The following is a 17,337-nucleotide window of genomic DNA, read 5'->3' as shown; positions in this document are numbered from 1 at the left end:
TGAAAACAAAGGAAGTGCTGTTTTTCGTACTTTATGTTCTAATTTTAGGTTTAATATCCTTTACACTTTATCCCCCCCCCCCAAATCCCAAATTAATATTTTTTGTCTTTTGCTCTTTCATTGTTGCAGTGCATAAGATGGGTAGAAAACATTCCTTTATTCTTTCATTCTGTCATTCCCATATTATCTTAGTTCTGATTCTTTATTGCTTCCATTAATCCTATAAATTCCATTTGATATAAAATAAACTTTCTTACAATATTGACTTTACTGTAATATTCTTTTTTTTTATCATTGTCATTATTAAACAAAAAATTGTTTTTCTTTCTAGCTGAAGTAGAAGAACTGCAAGGGAGGCTAAGAGCTTCACGGCAAAGGATTACTGACATGGAAAGAGAACTAAATGCCATTACAACAAGTAGTCAGCAATTGGAAAAGGTAAACATAATATAAAAGTAAATTTGGAAATGTTGCCCTTGTTTGCAGTGATATGGAAGAGAAGAGGAAGAACTAGGTGGCACTTATTTCCATATATGCTAAACCATGTTGCCACTAATGACCTTAACAGTAAGAAATCTGCAGATTTACTTAACAAATACAAGTCAATGTTGAAAAAATTCGTGAGTTAAATTTGAAAGTGTCTGCAATTCTGCCCACGATAGGAGGGAGTATATGATGAGAGCCTTGTCAATTAATTCGGCCCTGGAGAGATTGTGCAAGGCTTGTAGGGTAGAATTTTTTTTCAGTGTGGCCTGTGCTTGCTAACTGGAAAGATTGCTTCTACAGGAATGGGATACACTTAAATAGAAAGGGTACAAGAATATTTCCTTATGCTATCGAGGCAGTGTTAGGTGGGTCAGGAAAACTGCTAGCTTGGGGGGATTCACATACTAAAAGATTAACAGTAGCTACAGGCAGAGGCAAAAGTGATTCTTGCACTGCTTCTATTGTAATGAGCAGTAGCCTAGAGAGCAAGTTGATGGGGATTTCAAGATGACTGCCACGATGATGCCCAGCTCTTGCTAGGAGTCATCGTGAAACAAGTAAATATATGGGCTATATTAGGGTAATTAATTGTAAGTGTAAGAACAGGTGCATGTATACTTGCATATACATCAGTGCTAGAAGTATAGTAAATAAATTTGATGAATTTGAAGTGCTGATCAAGACATCAAAGGCAGATGTTTTTATTGGAATTTGGGGGGTACAATGAGTACAGAAAGGATAGTAAGGGAGGAGGGGTTATGCTGTTAGTTAAGAAACACATAAAATATAAGGAAGTGCATCCAGTTGACATGGGTGGACAGTGCAATGTTGAGTCAGTTTGGTGTGTGTAAATATGGAAAAGCAAAATTGAGTGTAGGAGTGTGTTATAGGCTTAATGACTATGATGAGTACAATGAACAATTGAGCAGAGAAATAGTGGGCTAGTAAATCAGAATGTCTTGAAATGGGGATTTTAACTTCCCAGATATTGACTGGAACTTGTGGGTGATCACTCACATGCTAGCAAGACTTTTGTAGATTTATTGGAGGATTGTTTTCTACAACATGTTCGAGGGGGAACCAGAGAGAGTAATACTCTTGATCTGATTATCAGCAGTGATTATTCATGCATTAGGAATTTGCAGATAAAGGAACCACTAGGTGACAGTGATCACAGTGTAGTGAAGTGGGTTTTACTTAAAGATCTAATTACCATTGAGGGTAAAGGGAAGGGTTTTTGTTTTCGTAAAGATGACTGCAGTGGTCTCAGACTGTTCTATACAATGGGGTCAACTGATGATGTTAAAAATAGCAAATTCTAAATGGGAAGCATTCAAGGAAGTAATCTGGGAAGCTACTAGGATTTTTGCTCCAACTAAGAAATACTGTTCCACGTTTAGGCCCAAATCGATGTCAGATGAACTAATGAGGCTTGCGGCAGAGAAGAAAAATGCATGGGATGCATATAAATTATCAGGTGACACTGAAGCCTGTGGCAGTTATAAGTCTTTTGTGACTTGATTACTAGTCTGTAATCAAGTCACAAAGGAGGTTAGGCAAGCGAAGGCCGATTACAAGAAATCCTTGGCAAAGAATGCAAAGAAAACGGCAAAGACCTTTTTACTTATGTAGACTAGAAGTAAGGCAATGAATCAGATTGGTCCACTATATGTTGGTGGTTCGACTGTTGATAATCCTGCTCGGAGAGCTGAAAGACTGAATGAGTATTTTGCATCTACATTCACACATGAGGAATTCTGTGAGGAAGGGGAGGACAGAAGTTTACTAAACTCTAACAGAGTGCTAAACGATTTTGTAATAATGGAGAGTAAAGTGGGAGTGAACTTGTTGAAGTTAAATTTAAAAAAGGCACCTGGAATCAATGGAATCTAATCAGTTATGTTGAAAGAGCAGCAAGGGTAGTAAGCAAACGCTTAGCCATAGTTATGAGAGCATCCTGAGATTCAGGGGAGGTCCCCGTGGACTAGAAATGCGCAATTATATCCTCAATTCACAAATGGGGGTTTAAAGGGCAATACAAATAATTACAGACCTATTAGATTAACTTCTGTTTCAGGAAAAATAACAGAGTCACTGGTTAAAGAAGCAATGTAGGATCACCTAGACAAGACTGCAGTAATAATTCAGACACAGCATGGGTTTGTTAAGGGGAAGTCTTGTCTGACCAATTTTAATATTATGATGTGGTCACAAAGGAACTAGATGCAAAAAATAATTTTGATCTCATATACCTGGATTTCAGAAAAGCTTTTGATACTGTTGCACTTGGAAGACTGCTGTACAAATTGTTGCTGTATAGCATTAAGGGCAAGTTGGTGCAATGGATAAAGGGATGGTTGAGTGGGAGAAGGCAGGAGTGGTAATAAATGGACTGTTCTACGTGTACTAATGTTATTAGCAGAGTTCCCTAGTGTTCAGTGCTGGGCCCATTGTTGTTTTGTGTATTTACCAATGATATCGATGAAGGTAATCAGGCTTAATGTCCAAGTTTGCAGATGATACAATGGTTGGCAGTGTTGTTAATGACAGTAGACAGTATGCTACTGCAACAGGATCTAGAAAAGTTAGGCAGATGGCCTGCGAAGTGGCAGCTGAAGTTTAACATTGACAAATGCAAAGTACTGCCTATGGGTAGCAGTAACCCAAGAGAAACATACTAACTGTAGTACTACACTCAGGGAAGCAGAAAGTGAAAAAGAACTGGGGGGTAATTGTGGAGTCATATGAAGTTCTGTGAGCAGTGCAGACGAACTGCCAAAGCAGATCATGGAGTTTTGTCAATGATATATAGGAATTTTGCTAGCAGAGACGAGGAGGTGATTATCCCTTTGTATAAGGCAATGGTCAGGCCATATCTTGAGTACTGCATACAGGTCTGGATGCCTCACTAGGAATGATGTAGAGTTGCTAGAATGAATACAGAGGAAGGATGTAGAGAATGAGTACAGAGAAGGGCAACAAGATTGGTGAGAGAACAAAGGGGTGCTCTTACCTAGAGAGGCTTAAGTTCTGCAAGTTGCAGCATCGGGGAACTAGGCACCTGTGAGGTTATCTAATTGAGGTGTATATGGCCTTGAATGATTTGAGTAGGCTCAATGCTGATGGGATACTTGTGCATGCTCAGATTAAGAACCTGATGGGGAATAGATTCAAATTGAAGAAAGACAGTCGTAGAATAGACGTGCGGAAGTTTGGCTTTAGCCAGTGGGTATTTGATTGCTGTAACAGACTTCCATCTGTTGTTGTGGAAGTTGATTGCTTAAAAAATTTAAGGCTGAACTAGATAAACATTTGCAGTGACCGGATGGGTGAAATGGGAAGGGGTTTTTTTTTTTTTTTTTTTTGGCTGATGCTGTATAAGGTTTCTTTCTTGCATCATATGCCTCTACTATTGCTAATGTGGAAATCAGAACCACCCAAATATTAACTATAAATTGGCATGCTATTTTTTTTTTTTTTTTTTTGAATTTGTATTGTTCAGTAAATATTAGAAGGAAAAGAAGATCAAGTAAGGATTTGTTTTTCTACAACAGTGTTTCTAAATGTAGTTCTAAAACAAAAAGATTCTTTCCATTTAGTGTTACCATGATGAATATTCATTTTCCATTCTCAACAAATGGTGGTAGACTACAGCTGTTGAATCTTTGTTTTCTGTGTTCTGCTCAGTTTTTCATGAAAAAAGTTGCTATCCTGCTGAGGTAAAATGTGAATCATCTTTCTGAAGTAGTCAAGCTGTATTGTAGAATTTAGTTTAAAGCATATTAAAAATTTATCATCCTGATATGAGTGTTTTGCTTCATATTGTTCTCACTATTTACTTTTCTTATATAAAGGAAAAGAAATACTGGGAAAAAAAAAAAAGAAATATGGGAAACAGCAACCCCAGAGCAACTTATCAACTCTGTGGTACTACACTGACAGTGGTAGAGAATGAAAAGGACCTGGGGGTAATTGTGCAGGCAGATATTAAGTTCTCTGAGCAGTGCAGACAGGCTGCAAGAGTTGCTCATGGTGTCTTGTCAATGATATACAGGAATTTTTCTAGCAGGGATAAGGAGGTGATTATTCCCTTGTATAAGGCAATGGCCAGGCCACACCTTGAGTACTGTATACAGGTCTGTACTTGTATACAGGTCTGGAGGCCTCATTTCAAGAAGAATGTAGAGCTGCTGGAACGAGTACAGAGAAGGGCAACAAGATTAGTGAATGGAACAAAGGGGTACTCTTACGAAGAAAGGCTTAAGTTTTGCAAATTACAGTGTCTGGAGACTAGGCACCAGCAAGGTGATCTGATAGAGGTATATAAAGCCTTGAATGGTTTGAGCATGCTCAGTGCTGATGGGATTCTTTCTCTTGCTCAGAATAATCACCTGAGAGGGCATAAATTCAAATTGAGGAAAGACAGATGTAGGATAGATGTATGGAAATTTGCCCTTAGCCAGCGGGTAGTTGGTTGGTGGAACAGACTTCCATCCCTTGTTGTGGAAGTTGATAGCCTAAATAAATTTAAGGCTCAGCTGGACAGGTATTTCGAACAAAGTGAGGGGTGAAGTGGAAGTTTTTTTTGTTTTTTTTTTGCTGATGCTGCATAAGCTTGCTTTCTTGGATCATATGCCTCTGCTAATGCTAAAGCATCGTATAAAGAAAATTTAGTCATTGTGCTCAGTTTTCCTGATTGCTTTCCTTATTTAACATGGCAAAAGCTATGAAATAAATTTCTAATTTGAGGGCTGTTTATTTTACATACAATATTTGATCAAAAGTTCAGTGAATGTTGCAAAAAATAATCTTGTTCAGTAATAAATGTTTACATTTTTAATGTTTTTCAGTATAATCTCCTACACATTTGTTTCATCTGCCACTGATCAAAAATTTTTGGAAGCCATCTTTCATGAATGCTTTTAGATAATCTATCAATCGGTTGAATTTCTTGAATCAACAACTCATTTCATGTTCTGTTTTAATTTTGGGAATAGCTAAAAAGTTACATTGTGTCAGATCAGGAGAATAAGGTGGGTGTATCATGATGGGAATGGGAATGTTTTTGTCAGTCAGTTACTGGATATAGAGTGACTTGTGACTCAGCACATTTGTGGTGAAGGAGTCAACCATTCCTCTATTTTTCAGGTCATTTATGGAGAATTGCATCTTTAAACTCTTTTTAAACTTCCTGTTAGTAGGTTACATTACCAGTGATACCTCTTACAACAAATGCTGGTAATGCCCATCCTCTTGTCAAAAAATGCAATCAGCATGACTTTTGAATGTGATTTTGACTGCTACACCTCTTTTGGCTTGATGACATTGTTTACTGTTGGGCACTTTTAACCTTGGTCTGCATCATCACTGATTAATGATGCAGACCAAGGTTAAAAGGGTGCATTACCAATCACTGATATGCCCATAACAAATGCACCGATTATTGATGGCAGTATGGATCATATCCATACACCAGGTATGGCCAAACCATGAAGTTTCTTCCTACTTGATTTCTTGGGATTATTTCCATCTCATTCTCCCAGGCTTGATCTGATTTTTCAAAATTCTGACTTGTGAATGGTACTCTTATGCAATCTTTAATTATAGATTGCATAAGCATCTTGACTCTCTTCTCCCAATATTTCTCTTTAACTGTGAGTTCATCTGCAGTTGGTCATTGACTGCATCATTTTAAAGTGGTACTTTGTGAGGTGCCTGCTCCATTTCTGAAGATGCAAAGCACCTTGAAGGCAAAGTACTTTCTTTGACTCTGTCTATTTTTGACATATGGGACAAATCCATTTCTTCTCAAATGTTAGTACACAAACAAGGTTTTTTTTTTTTTTTTTTTTTCTTAGTTATTGGCACATCAGCTTCTGTGGCCATAATGCACCTCCCAAAGTTTTTGCATTTTACTCTGATCCAAGCCCAAGGCAGGATTCGAACCTGCGACCTTTGGGTTGCCAGGCAGGCACTTTACCCACCTAGCTAGTCAGGTCGGCCACAAACAAGTATCATGAAAAGATAACTGGCATGTTTATATAATGTACATTTCCTCATTCCACATAGAGCATTTTTATTTATTAGCTAACTTGAATATGTTCAGTTTATCCTCAAAATTAGTAATTAATACTCATCTATCCTGGTCCAATTTACCTGGCTTACTTGAATTACAAAGGCTGTGTGGAAACAAGGTCAGAAATTGCGAAATCTCTTCCTTTTGTACATTGCAAAATAACCTCAGGGTGTTTCCTGAACTTGTCCTTTGTTGTTGATAAGCATTATTTCATGCACAAAAAAAAATAGCTTGCTAGTATCAATTCATTAAAATGTTTATAGTTATTTACCTGATAGAGGAATTTTTATGGACTCATTTTTTTCTCAACTTGGTTGATTGCATATATTCACCCCTCAAATGCCCACAAAAACTAAATTTTTTTTCATTCAGTAAAGTAAGGCATATGTATCATAGAAGAGTAACAATATGCTGCACATAAAGGAACTATGGATATCTTATGTCCATAGTTCCTTTAATACAAAAACAAAACAACTGATAAAAGAGATGAATCCAAAAGAGAACTTAACTTGTTCTAGCTGGGAATCCTGCCATACTAAACTTTCTATTTAGATATACTCTTTATTTAGATATAAATCAGACTTACTTACTTTTTACTGCAGTCAACAACTGGTTTGAGTCAAAATCAGAAAGGGAATATATTGAAAAATAAATGGGTTTTCATAGCTTTCCAGCATTCCTTTATGAGAGGCTAGAAACTTTTCAGTTCCCCCTTGTTTCCCCCTTTTATTTTTTTATATTTTCCTTTATAATTTTGTTATTTTCAATGTATTTATTATCTCTCTATGCATTAAAGCTTTCCTCCTAGTGATATTTATTCAAGCCAATGGGAGAAGAGAATGGGGCAATTTACATCACTACAAATGCACAGGTAAATAATTACATTGTTGTCTTCCATTGAAAGACAACTGCCTCCATAAGGTTCACCAACCTCATGCATTTACTTCACTGTCTAATACATGCTGACATTACAACGGAACATTGTTTGATGTTCCATTGTAATGTCAGCTGATGAAGGGATCCGATATAGTTTGTATATTTGTAAATAGTTTAGTAATTTTTAAATATTTTAAATATTTGTATAGTTTGTAAATATTTTTGTTAAATATTTAGTCGTCCTCTTTCGGATGCAACAATATTCCTAATGCATTATGGAACCTGAAGCAAAAGGCCTTTTCCTAAGTAACCTATGTAAACACAGGTAAATAATTACATAGTGATATTTATTCCACCTTGAGAATGCCATGTGGTGTGGGGGGTAGCCAATGGGAGAAGGATGCGGGTCACATGGTACAAGTGGGCGGGGCAGTCACGTCACTACAAATGCACAAGTAAATAATTACATAGGTCATTTCCTGGTTAGAAATCGATCGTTGTGTTTCGACAGGTATGTCTTTTACGTAGAAAAGATTTGACTTACTCTATCATCCCTCTACATTTTGCATAGAAAAGCGTGCGTCCGGGGGTTGGCGAGCAAAACGAGCAGGAGGCAAAGCCCCCTAGTTATTATTTTATTCTTTTGTCATTATTTTTTATCATTATTTTTAAAAAAAAATTATTTGATTATTATTTTTTAATTATTATTATTTATTTATTTTTTGGCCAGTGCTGTAAAAAGGCAGTGACTTCCTTGCACTATATGGCTAATTATACTGTCTACTGAAGCTGTTATTTTTTTCCCTTCTTTTGTTTTACTGTTTATGGCACAAATCCATAGCCTGAAGAAGCTGCTTGCTTTATTTCTCTGCAAAGAAATGAAGTGAAATTTAATATTTAGTTTAAAATAAATAAATCATTGTTTATTTAAAAAATACAGTTCATACCAATTACTTATATATAATCTAGGTGTAAAAACACCATAGATAACTCTTAACCATGTATTGCACAACCTCGAATAAGTAATGCTTCACTAATAGAGAAGACGATTGTTACTTATTCTCAAGTGGGTATCAGGGTGCCTGCCTACCCACCAGTGAAAGGCCAACAAGCCTTGAAATGGTGCTGTCTGGGTGGTGATGCCCACTTGAGAATAAGTAACAGTCTTCTCTATTAGTGAAGCATTACTTATTCGAGGTTGTGCAATACACGATAACTCATTGTGAAGGATGAGCACAATGAGATACAGTTGAAATGATGCCTTTTATACTACTATCATAGTTAACACGATAACTCATTGTGAAGGATGAGCACAATGAGATACAGTTGAAATGATGCCTTTTATACTACTATCATAGTTTTTTGCTTTTAAGAGTTATCTATGGTGTTTTTACAACTATATTATTATAGATAATTATAACTCTTAAATACATTATGCCCAGTTACATTTGGTCTTACTTAAACATTATCATGTACACCTTTTGATATCTCTCATATTGTGGGATTATCATCACAACTGGGTTGTCATGTTTGCAATACCAGGGTGCCTATCCACCCACCGATGAAAGGCCAACAAGCCTTGAAACAGTGCCATCTGGATTGTGGTGCCCACTTGAGAATAAGTAACAATAGTCTTCTCTATAAGCGTTACTTATTCAAGGTTGTGCAATACATGGTAACTCTTTGTGAAGGATGAGCACAATATGAGATACAGTTGAAATGATACCTTTTACACTACTATTATAGTTTTTTCCTTTAAGAGTTATCTATGGTGTTTTTACACCTATATTATATAGATAATTATAACTCTTAAAAATATTATGCCCAGCTGCATTTGGTCTTACTTAAAGAAGTAATTGTACTTCTATATAAAAATTAGTATAGTAAACGGTCTTTTACTCTCTGGTAAATATTATAGAGAATTATTTTAGTCATATGAGTTTTCTGTGGAAGTATTTGAATTACTGGCTTGCCTTATATGCAGTTACTGAAAGCATTTTTTATTTTGATTATGACCTTGATTGATATCTAATTATTTTTACTGATCTGATTTTCAGAGCAACAAAGAAGGTGCCAAGGAGATTGATAGGTTAAAGCTTGAAGTCTACAAAGCAGTGTATGTCTCATGAATGTTACTTTAAATATTATGTAATCCTGTCATTTTCTTAATCTTTTCAGGATAAGTAAAATTACAAACATTATAATCAAACTATTTTCATATCAGTTAAATATCAGTAAATATATATTGCAACCTCAGTATACTGCAAGTATGATCATATCTCCCAGTTTAAATATAAAACAAGTTAGTTAATGTACACAGTGCATTAAATTTCAGGCTTGTTAAAAATTTTTTTCTTAAATTAATTGAATTTTTGTTCTTTTTCTTTGATTAATTTATATTTATATATATATTAATTTAATATATTTATATATATTAATTTAATATATTAATTTATATATATATATATATATATACATACCTCTTTATCAATTAATTACTAAGTTTTATAACTTTTTAGAACACTTAATAAAGCTCTGTAGTTTTACATTCTCTAAACTTAGCCTGACCACTAGGCCGTAGCCTAGTGGTCAGGCGCGCAGGTGCATAAGTACACATGCCTTGAGTGACCGGGGTTCAAGCCCCGTGACTACTGAATACGGTACTGTTTCTTGTATTCTGTCTATCTTGTGAACTCCTCTGACCGTTTGGTCGTCCCGGAGTATAAAAACAGAAAATTTATTTATTACTTATCAGTAATTCCCACCTGGTTGCGGAGGCACCCAATTTATATGAAAAAAAAAGAAATAGTAATTGCCAAATTTCTATCTGTCTGATATTAATGAAGTTTGGAATTGCCTGAAAATTTTTATTAAAACGGTCTCTCTTTTTAAAAGGCCCAAATATCTAAAATTCCATGGATTACTGTGTCTGTTACATTACAAGTGGACAAACAGATGTGTAGACAATAGACGTATATGCATATATACAGAGTGTATCACGGGGTACTTCCTTTTGCTTTAAGCGAGCAAGATTTTGCAGCTCACAATATGTGCAAGCACCATATATCAAAATATAAATTTTTTTTGCTTTAAGATTAAAAATGCATTTTTTAATTAGTTTTTTTAGCCGTATTGCATATACAAGAATTATATTTCTCAATCAAAAATTTTTGGCACTAATTAGCATTAGCAGAGGCATACGATGCAAGAAAGCAACCTTATGCAGCATCAGCCAAAAAAAAAAAAAAAAAAACCCTCCCATTTTACCCCTCCATTCGTTCCAAATGTCTGTCCAGCTCAGCCTTAAATTTATTTAGGCTATCAACTTCCACAACAAAAGATGGAAGTCTGTTCCACCAATCAACTACCTGCTGTCTAAAGGCAAATTTCTGCACATCTGTTCTACGACTGTCTTTCCTCAATTTAAAATTGTGCCCCGTCAGGTTCTTAATCTGAGCAAGAGGAAGAATCCCATCAGCATTCACTTGCTCAACCATTCAAGACCTTACACACCTCAATCAGATCACCTTACAGTTGTCTACTGCGGTATTAAAATCTGTCTTAGAATTAATTACATCGATTACATTATCTTTGATTACAAATTTCATTACATTTCATTACAAACGATGGCACTCCCCAGCAGTTTCCTCCAGACATTTTTTAAGAGTAGGAAAATGAAGCAGATTTCCTTTTAAAACTAGATTCTGAAACACCTGAGTTTTTTTTCTGAAATGCAATAATCTCCTTGTATAAAACTACCACAGATTTATCTTTTAACCATGTAGCCACAAATTTAACAGATTTTAAATTGCTGAAGATTACCCATGTAATCTTGAAATCTTCAGTAAAAATTTCATTAAGAAGGTTTTATTTATTGCTTTCTATTAGAAAAGCTTTTACTTCTGGAGAGCACCTTTCCACTACTGAGCCAACAAACCTCTGCGTGGGTAATAATATTAGAATGCGGTGCTTGAAGATCTTCCAAAAATATTTTTAGAAGTCGCTTATTTAGGGATGTAGCAGTAAAATGGTTGATAACTTTAACAATGACTTCGCAAGACATCCTATAATTTCTTTTTGATCTTTCACTCATGAACAAGGCCTCAATACGAATCAGTAATAATGCACAAAATTAGGTATATTTTTTATCTCTATTAAGATAAGCAATAAAGCCTTTGTTTTTACCTATCATAGAAGAGGGCCACCATCAGTAACAACTGATACAAGTTTACTCAGATAAATTTTGTGCACTGTGAGGAATTTCATAAGTGCGTCATATACATCTTTTCCAGTTGTATAACCGTTAACCTTCTTCACAGCTGCCATGTTGAATCAAATGAACAAAGCACACGAGTTGTGATATGCCTGAAACATCAGTCAACTCATCAAGTGCCAGTGGGAAAAAACACACAATTTTCAATTCTACCTAATCATTGAATATTACATCTGCCATTTTATGAACTCAATTTGAAACTGTATAATTACTCAAAGGAATATTTTTTGCATCAGTAATCAAGATAGTTTGTTTTTCTTGTAAGATACTAGTAAGCACTTCTAATGATGACACTACACTTTTTTTTTATTATTTCACCACTGGTGTAAGGCAATGAATTCTTGGCAATTATATTTGATAAAATAAATGAAACTTCATTTGCTAGCACTTTACTATTAGATTGCCCTAAATTTAAAATATTTCTGTCCCTCAAGTTTCTTTTTTTCTTCTTGAAGTTTAGCTTTTCTAATCACTAAATTTCAGAAAAGCTTCATGAAAATTCCTATGGCATTTTTGGTAATGTCTTTCGCAATTCAACTTATGATAGCCAGCCAAACACCACTGGACTTAATAAGCAAATTACACCAGTTCCACTACTATTATCTCTTACCAAATAATCATATTCTTTACAGGGTTGAAATGCATACTCTTTAATTTTTTGTTTCTTTGCATTTGAAACATGCAGGTCTAAATCAGACGACTGTGCATCATTTTTTCCTCATAGTGTTCATTTCAGTTTCTTTTTAAAAGCTTTGAAAGGGTTTAGTAACTTTAGTTAAATCTGTTAAAAGAAAATACATTTAAGCATTTGCACACAAAATCAAAAGATTTCTTACTATAACACTTTCATCACCTTTAAAGTCAGCACTATACATATACGGTACCTATTGCAGCAGCGTAATTGAGTGAAACCCAGCAGAAACCTGTTCTAACCTGCTAAAACCAGAAATTGAGAATCGCATGAGGCAGTATCCTCAGTCTGTAGTGACACTATGGCAACAATGATCGTACTCTCAACAAAGTGTTTTTAAAAAATTTTTCTTACTAAATAAATGTCAAATTAACAATAATTAATATGAAAAATATTTAATACTGTCCAAGTGTCAAACCTTGACTGTTTTTGAGATTAAAACGTTGCAAAATACAGTATATAATTTTCCTCCAATCACTAACAAAAGAAAGGATTTTCTAGCAATGATCGGCATGGATTTTTTTATAATATCATAGAAAGTTGAGAAATAGAAAGCAACTTTTTTAAATACAAATGTTTATATATAAATTTTTTAGCTTAAGTGAAGGTGCTTACGAGCACCCATTTTAGTATCGGTCGTGAGCAAAATTTATTTTTTAAGGAGCACCAACTTAAAGTCTGATGCAGCATGACATGTGGGGCTCACTTCGGATATGGATTTAGGATCTAAAAATAATAGAAAAAAAGTGCATGCAGACATCGGTCTATGGGTCTTTGATTTCTCCTTCTTCCCAAGTTAGTAACTTTTGTGTTCCAGCAGTTCTTTCCGCAAACTGAATTAGCATAGCTGGCTCCATTCAACTGTTTACAAACAATACTCAGTATCTCATTGTTTTTTTTGTAGTTATGTAAACAAGTTTGCATAATGTTCTTTGAGTGATTTCAGTTAGTTCTCCTGACAAGTTAGTTCTCGGCACTACGTTTAGGGCTTTTTATTAACATTTTTATACTGTGCATTTGCTGTGATAATGGGAGCTTATTCAAATTGAGAGGCGGCAGACATGCATCTCATTAGACTTGCTAGATGCAATGCAGCTGAGGCAAGATACCTGTATGCAGAAAACTTTCCCAATCATCATGTGGCAAATAAGACCTTTGCAGAAATTGGTTCATTTAGAAAACAAAGTTTCAGATGGCAGTAGACACATCAGTGCCAGAACTGTTGATTTGGAAGACTGAATCTCAATCATGTTAAAGGAAATGATGGTGACAGCACCCAAAGGACAGCAACTCTGGAGAATGTGGGACATATGACTGTGTGGAGAATTTTACAGGACCAACAGCTTTATCCCTATCATCTTCAGATATAACAAGGACTTATTGAAGCTGACTACCTGCCACAAGTGGCTTTTTGTACTTGGTTTCTGCATATTGTGCTCATGCTCAGCATTTCCTGTCTGCTATATTGTTTACTGATGAAGCTAGATTTGCTAGAAATGGTGTGATCAGTTTTCACAATGTTCATTGATTAGCTGAAGAAAATCCCTATATCATTGTTCTGTCAAGACACCATAAATTTATGGGCAGAAATAGGGGCCAATTTATTCAGGCCTATTGTTCTGCCTTGGAGATTAACAGGAGCATCCTACTGCAATTTTTTAAGAACCATTTAAATGAGTTGTTGGAAGACATTACACCTCATGTCGTTCGTTGCATGTGGTTTATGCACAACGGTGCTCCACCATAATTTCGTCATGCAGGACCCATTACCTGGCCTGCATGCTACCTGGACTTGAATGAACTCAATTTTTACTTGTGGGGGGCCATCTGAAAACCATTGTTTATTCCACACCAATTTGATAACATTGAAATGCTTTGCCAACATGTGCAACAAAACTGCTTGAAAAAAAATCTGACAGACACCTGGAACTTTGGAGTGGTTAGGAGGTCTGTGATGAGGCTTATATTCAGCTGCATGGTGATCATTTTGAGCAGTTCCTGAAACATAAGCAGATAGTTGCTGGAACACAAAAATGGCATTAACTCTTAAATGAGGTTGTGTTTACATGAATGTTTTTATTGTTTTTAGGTTGTAAATCCATCCCTGAAGTGGGTCCTGCATGTTATGATACACCCTGTAAATGCAAATGCAGCTAAAAGTACTGTGTGTGAGAACTAATATCTTAAAATGGAAACTAGCAAAGGTAAACCATCTGTACCTCTGGGAGAGAAATGTGTTGTATTCCCTTCTACAGTATTAACATTAGTATAGTGAAAGGAAGCCACAAGCTTTTGCTGCACTAGCCAAAAGCTGACCTTTAAATTTCTCCAAGATATTGGCTTCAACTTCCTGTGTAGGTCACTTTCTCTAGTAATTAATAACTTTCTGGCTGAAAAAAAACCTACAATCCAGTCTAAACCTCTTTCTCCTTAGTTTGAATTCATGATCCCTAGTTCTGGAAACATAAGAAAAAATTTTGCCTTCATTTATTTTACTCTCTCTTCCTCTTAGAGCCTTATAGATCTCAGTCAAGTCCCTCTCTAAGGTGCCTGCTTGCTAAGCTCTCCATCCCACATACAACGATACCTCGCACAGTTTGGCTTCAATCAATACAGGATTCACCATAGTGCGGTTTATAATCTGCGACTGCAATTGATTATCAATTAATTTCGTTCTTAGTCTACCTCATTACTATTTGTATTTATTATTTTTTTTAACTAATCATGCATAATTTTTTCTAATATAAAAAAATTCCTTTGATACCCACATATCGTTATTTTCCCATTGAAACTATTCCCCGTTTAGTGCTGACTCAGTCAGTGCAATAATTTTTTTTCCAACGCATTAACTGCACTGTGCCAGGTATTCCTGTTTGAAGTCTTCCCTTACATAGGTTCCATTTTGCAGATCTCACCGAACAAGTTGCCAATCTTTGGACCGTTTCAAGACACTGTCTTTTTATAGGCCTGCTTTGCCTCCCTGTTTACATTAATTGGAGAAATTCATTTCCAAATCCCTTTCTTTCTCTATTGTTTTTAATTCACCTCAACGAATGTATGATATTTTGGGGTTGCTCGTTTTTTTATATATATATCAATTTTGTTTTTTGTATGACAGCTGGTTTCTCACCTAGATTGAGTTCATTATTGGTAATAAATCTTTACTGGTAAGCATTCTGTTGCATTCTGGTAGTCACAAAATATATAATATTTCTTGTACAGCAGACTCTCGATTTATTGGGATTGAATTAACTGGGACACTCCAAATTAAAAAAAAAAAAAAAAAAAATCAACAAGAAATCATAAAATTCAAGTATAACTAGAATAGGTATAAACAGATGTTTTGCAAGTCATAACTAAGCGACAAGAAGCAGCGTTATAAGTCGTCATTGGGAGATTAATGTAGCTATTATTTTGCAAACCCCGCTGTCTTCACACCCGCTGCCCAAAAAAAAAAAAAGAAGAAATGTTTAGTTTGTTTTAGTGCATCATGTCGATTGTTGTGTTCCGTTGCACTGCAAAAAGACATTTTGTTTCGTTATTTATGTCATTAATGTCAATTTTTTTTTTTTAATAGCAAATATTTTTTTTGTTTATAAATTGCAAAAATGGGTAAATGCAAAAGAGTTGCACTTACAGTTAAACAAAAACTTGAAATTATTCAAAAGTTTTAAAATAGTGCATCCATTAAATCTTTAATGAATCATTATAATTGTTGGTGACCAAACCATACGCAACATCGTAAGGCGCCTCCGTAGCCAGGTGGGCAGGAGCAGCAGTGCATAGCACACGCTTCTTGATTAGACAGGGGGTTCGAGCCCGTGACCACCAAATACAGAGGATGCGGAAAGGTCAGGGGAACGACCACCGCATATCCCTGAAGCAATATGGCCTTAGTTGCTAATGCTCCTAAAAACCAAATAACAAACAAACAAGCAACATCGTAAAAAATAAAGGGAAGCATTGTATTGGACACGCGAGTAGTGCGTGGTAGGTTTTTTTATCTATTGGCATATTTTTTACGTAGGTTTCTGAAATTTTTTTTTCACTTAATTTTTTTTTTTTTAGGATTTTAAAATTTAAAACAGAAAAAAAAAATAAATAAGCAATCAATAACGACAATCATGACATGCACAAGTGAGATAAGGAGTAACAAGGCAAAAAAATAGGAAGGAGGAGAAGAGAAGATTCTTAAAATTTATTTATTTATTTTTTATGACTGAAGATTTCAGTGAGGGGGACACATTTCACCATAATAATGTAAAAGCCCACAGAATTCCAGGTATTATCACAAATGCAATAAGATCAAGTTTACTACCCATTTATAATAAGTTGCGTTAACAGAAAAGCCCAATAAACTGGAAAGTGCAAAACTGTTTTTATTGTTTTATGGTAGTGACCTCCAGAAATGTGCTTTAGCAAAATATTATCTTGTGTGGGGTGATAATAGTGAGTTTTCGCCTTAACCTTATGAAGTTCTTTACAGAAAATTTCATTTTGACCATTATCATGGTGCCAACTAAGAGAATAAGGGACAGCGGTATTAGTAAATCTATCAGCAAAAGGAAAGCGATTGATTTGGATCAGAAAATTAAAATAAGGATATATGAAAATGGTCAAACATTAACAAGTATCGCGTGGAATTCAAATTTGTCAATAATAATGTAGTAGCAATATGTTATTAGTCATTCCCGAGTTACATGAAACTCAAGTAAGAAGTCCTGGAATGTATCTCTTACATATGTCGGGGAATTCTCTATTTTTGGATTAACTGGGAAATTGATTATCCTGGATTTTTTTTTTTTTACCATCTATTCTAGAAAATAGTCTACTCTAATTGAAAATAATTTAAGAAACAAAATCCTTTGAGTTTTCACTTCATTACATAGTAAAAACACCAGATTACTATACAAATCACATACAGTGGATGCTGCT

The 17,337-nt window shown here is 35.1% G+C and overlaps 1 protein-coding gene across 2 annotated transcripts in view; it reads left to right on the top strand.

Moving 5' to 3' along the window:
* LOC150087336 (golgin subfamily A member 2-like) overlaps window positions 1-17,337 on the top strand; it is a 436,198-nt gene that overhangs the window by 122,092 nt on the left and 296,769 nt on the right. For both annotated transcript variants that reach the window (XM_090371141.1, XM_090371142.1), the window contains 2 exons: window positions 332-438; window positions 9,496-9,554. In XM_090371141.1, coding sequence (XP_090227267.1) covers window positions 332-438; window positions 9,496-9,554 — 166 coding nt within the window. The remainder of the gene's footprint in view (window positions 1-331; window positions 439-9,495; window positions 9,555-17,337) is intronic.

Source organism: Mastigoproctus giganteus, chromosome 4, assembly GCF_048544385.1.
Source record: "Mastigoproctus giganteus isolate SK-2022 chromosome 4, ASM4854438v1, whole genome shotgun sequence".
NCBI lineage: Eukaryota > Metazoa > Arthropoda > Arachnida > Uropygi > Thelyphonidae > Mastigoproctus > Mastigoproctus giganteus.
The sequence above is the reverse complement of the archived record's forward strand: the minus strand, read 5'-3'. Positions and strand labels throughout refer to the sequence as shown.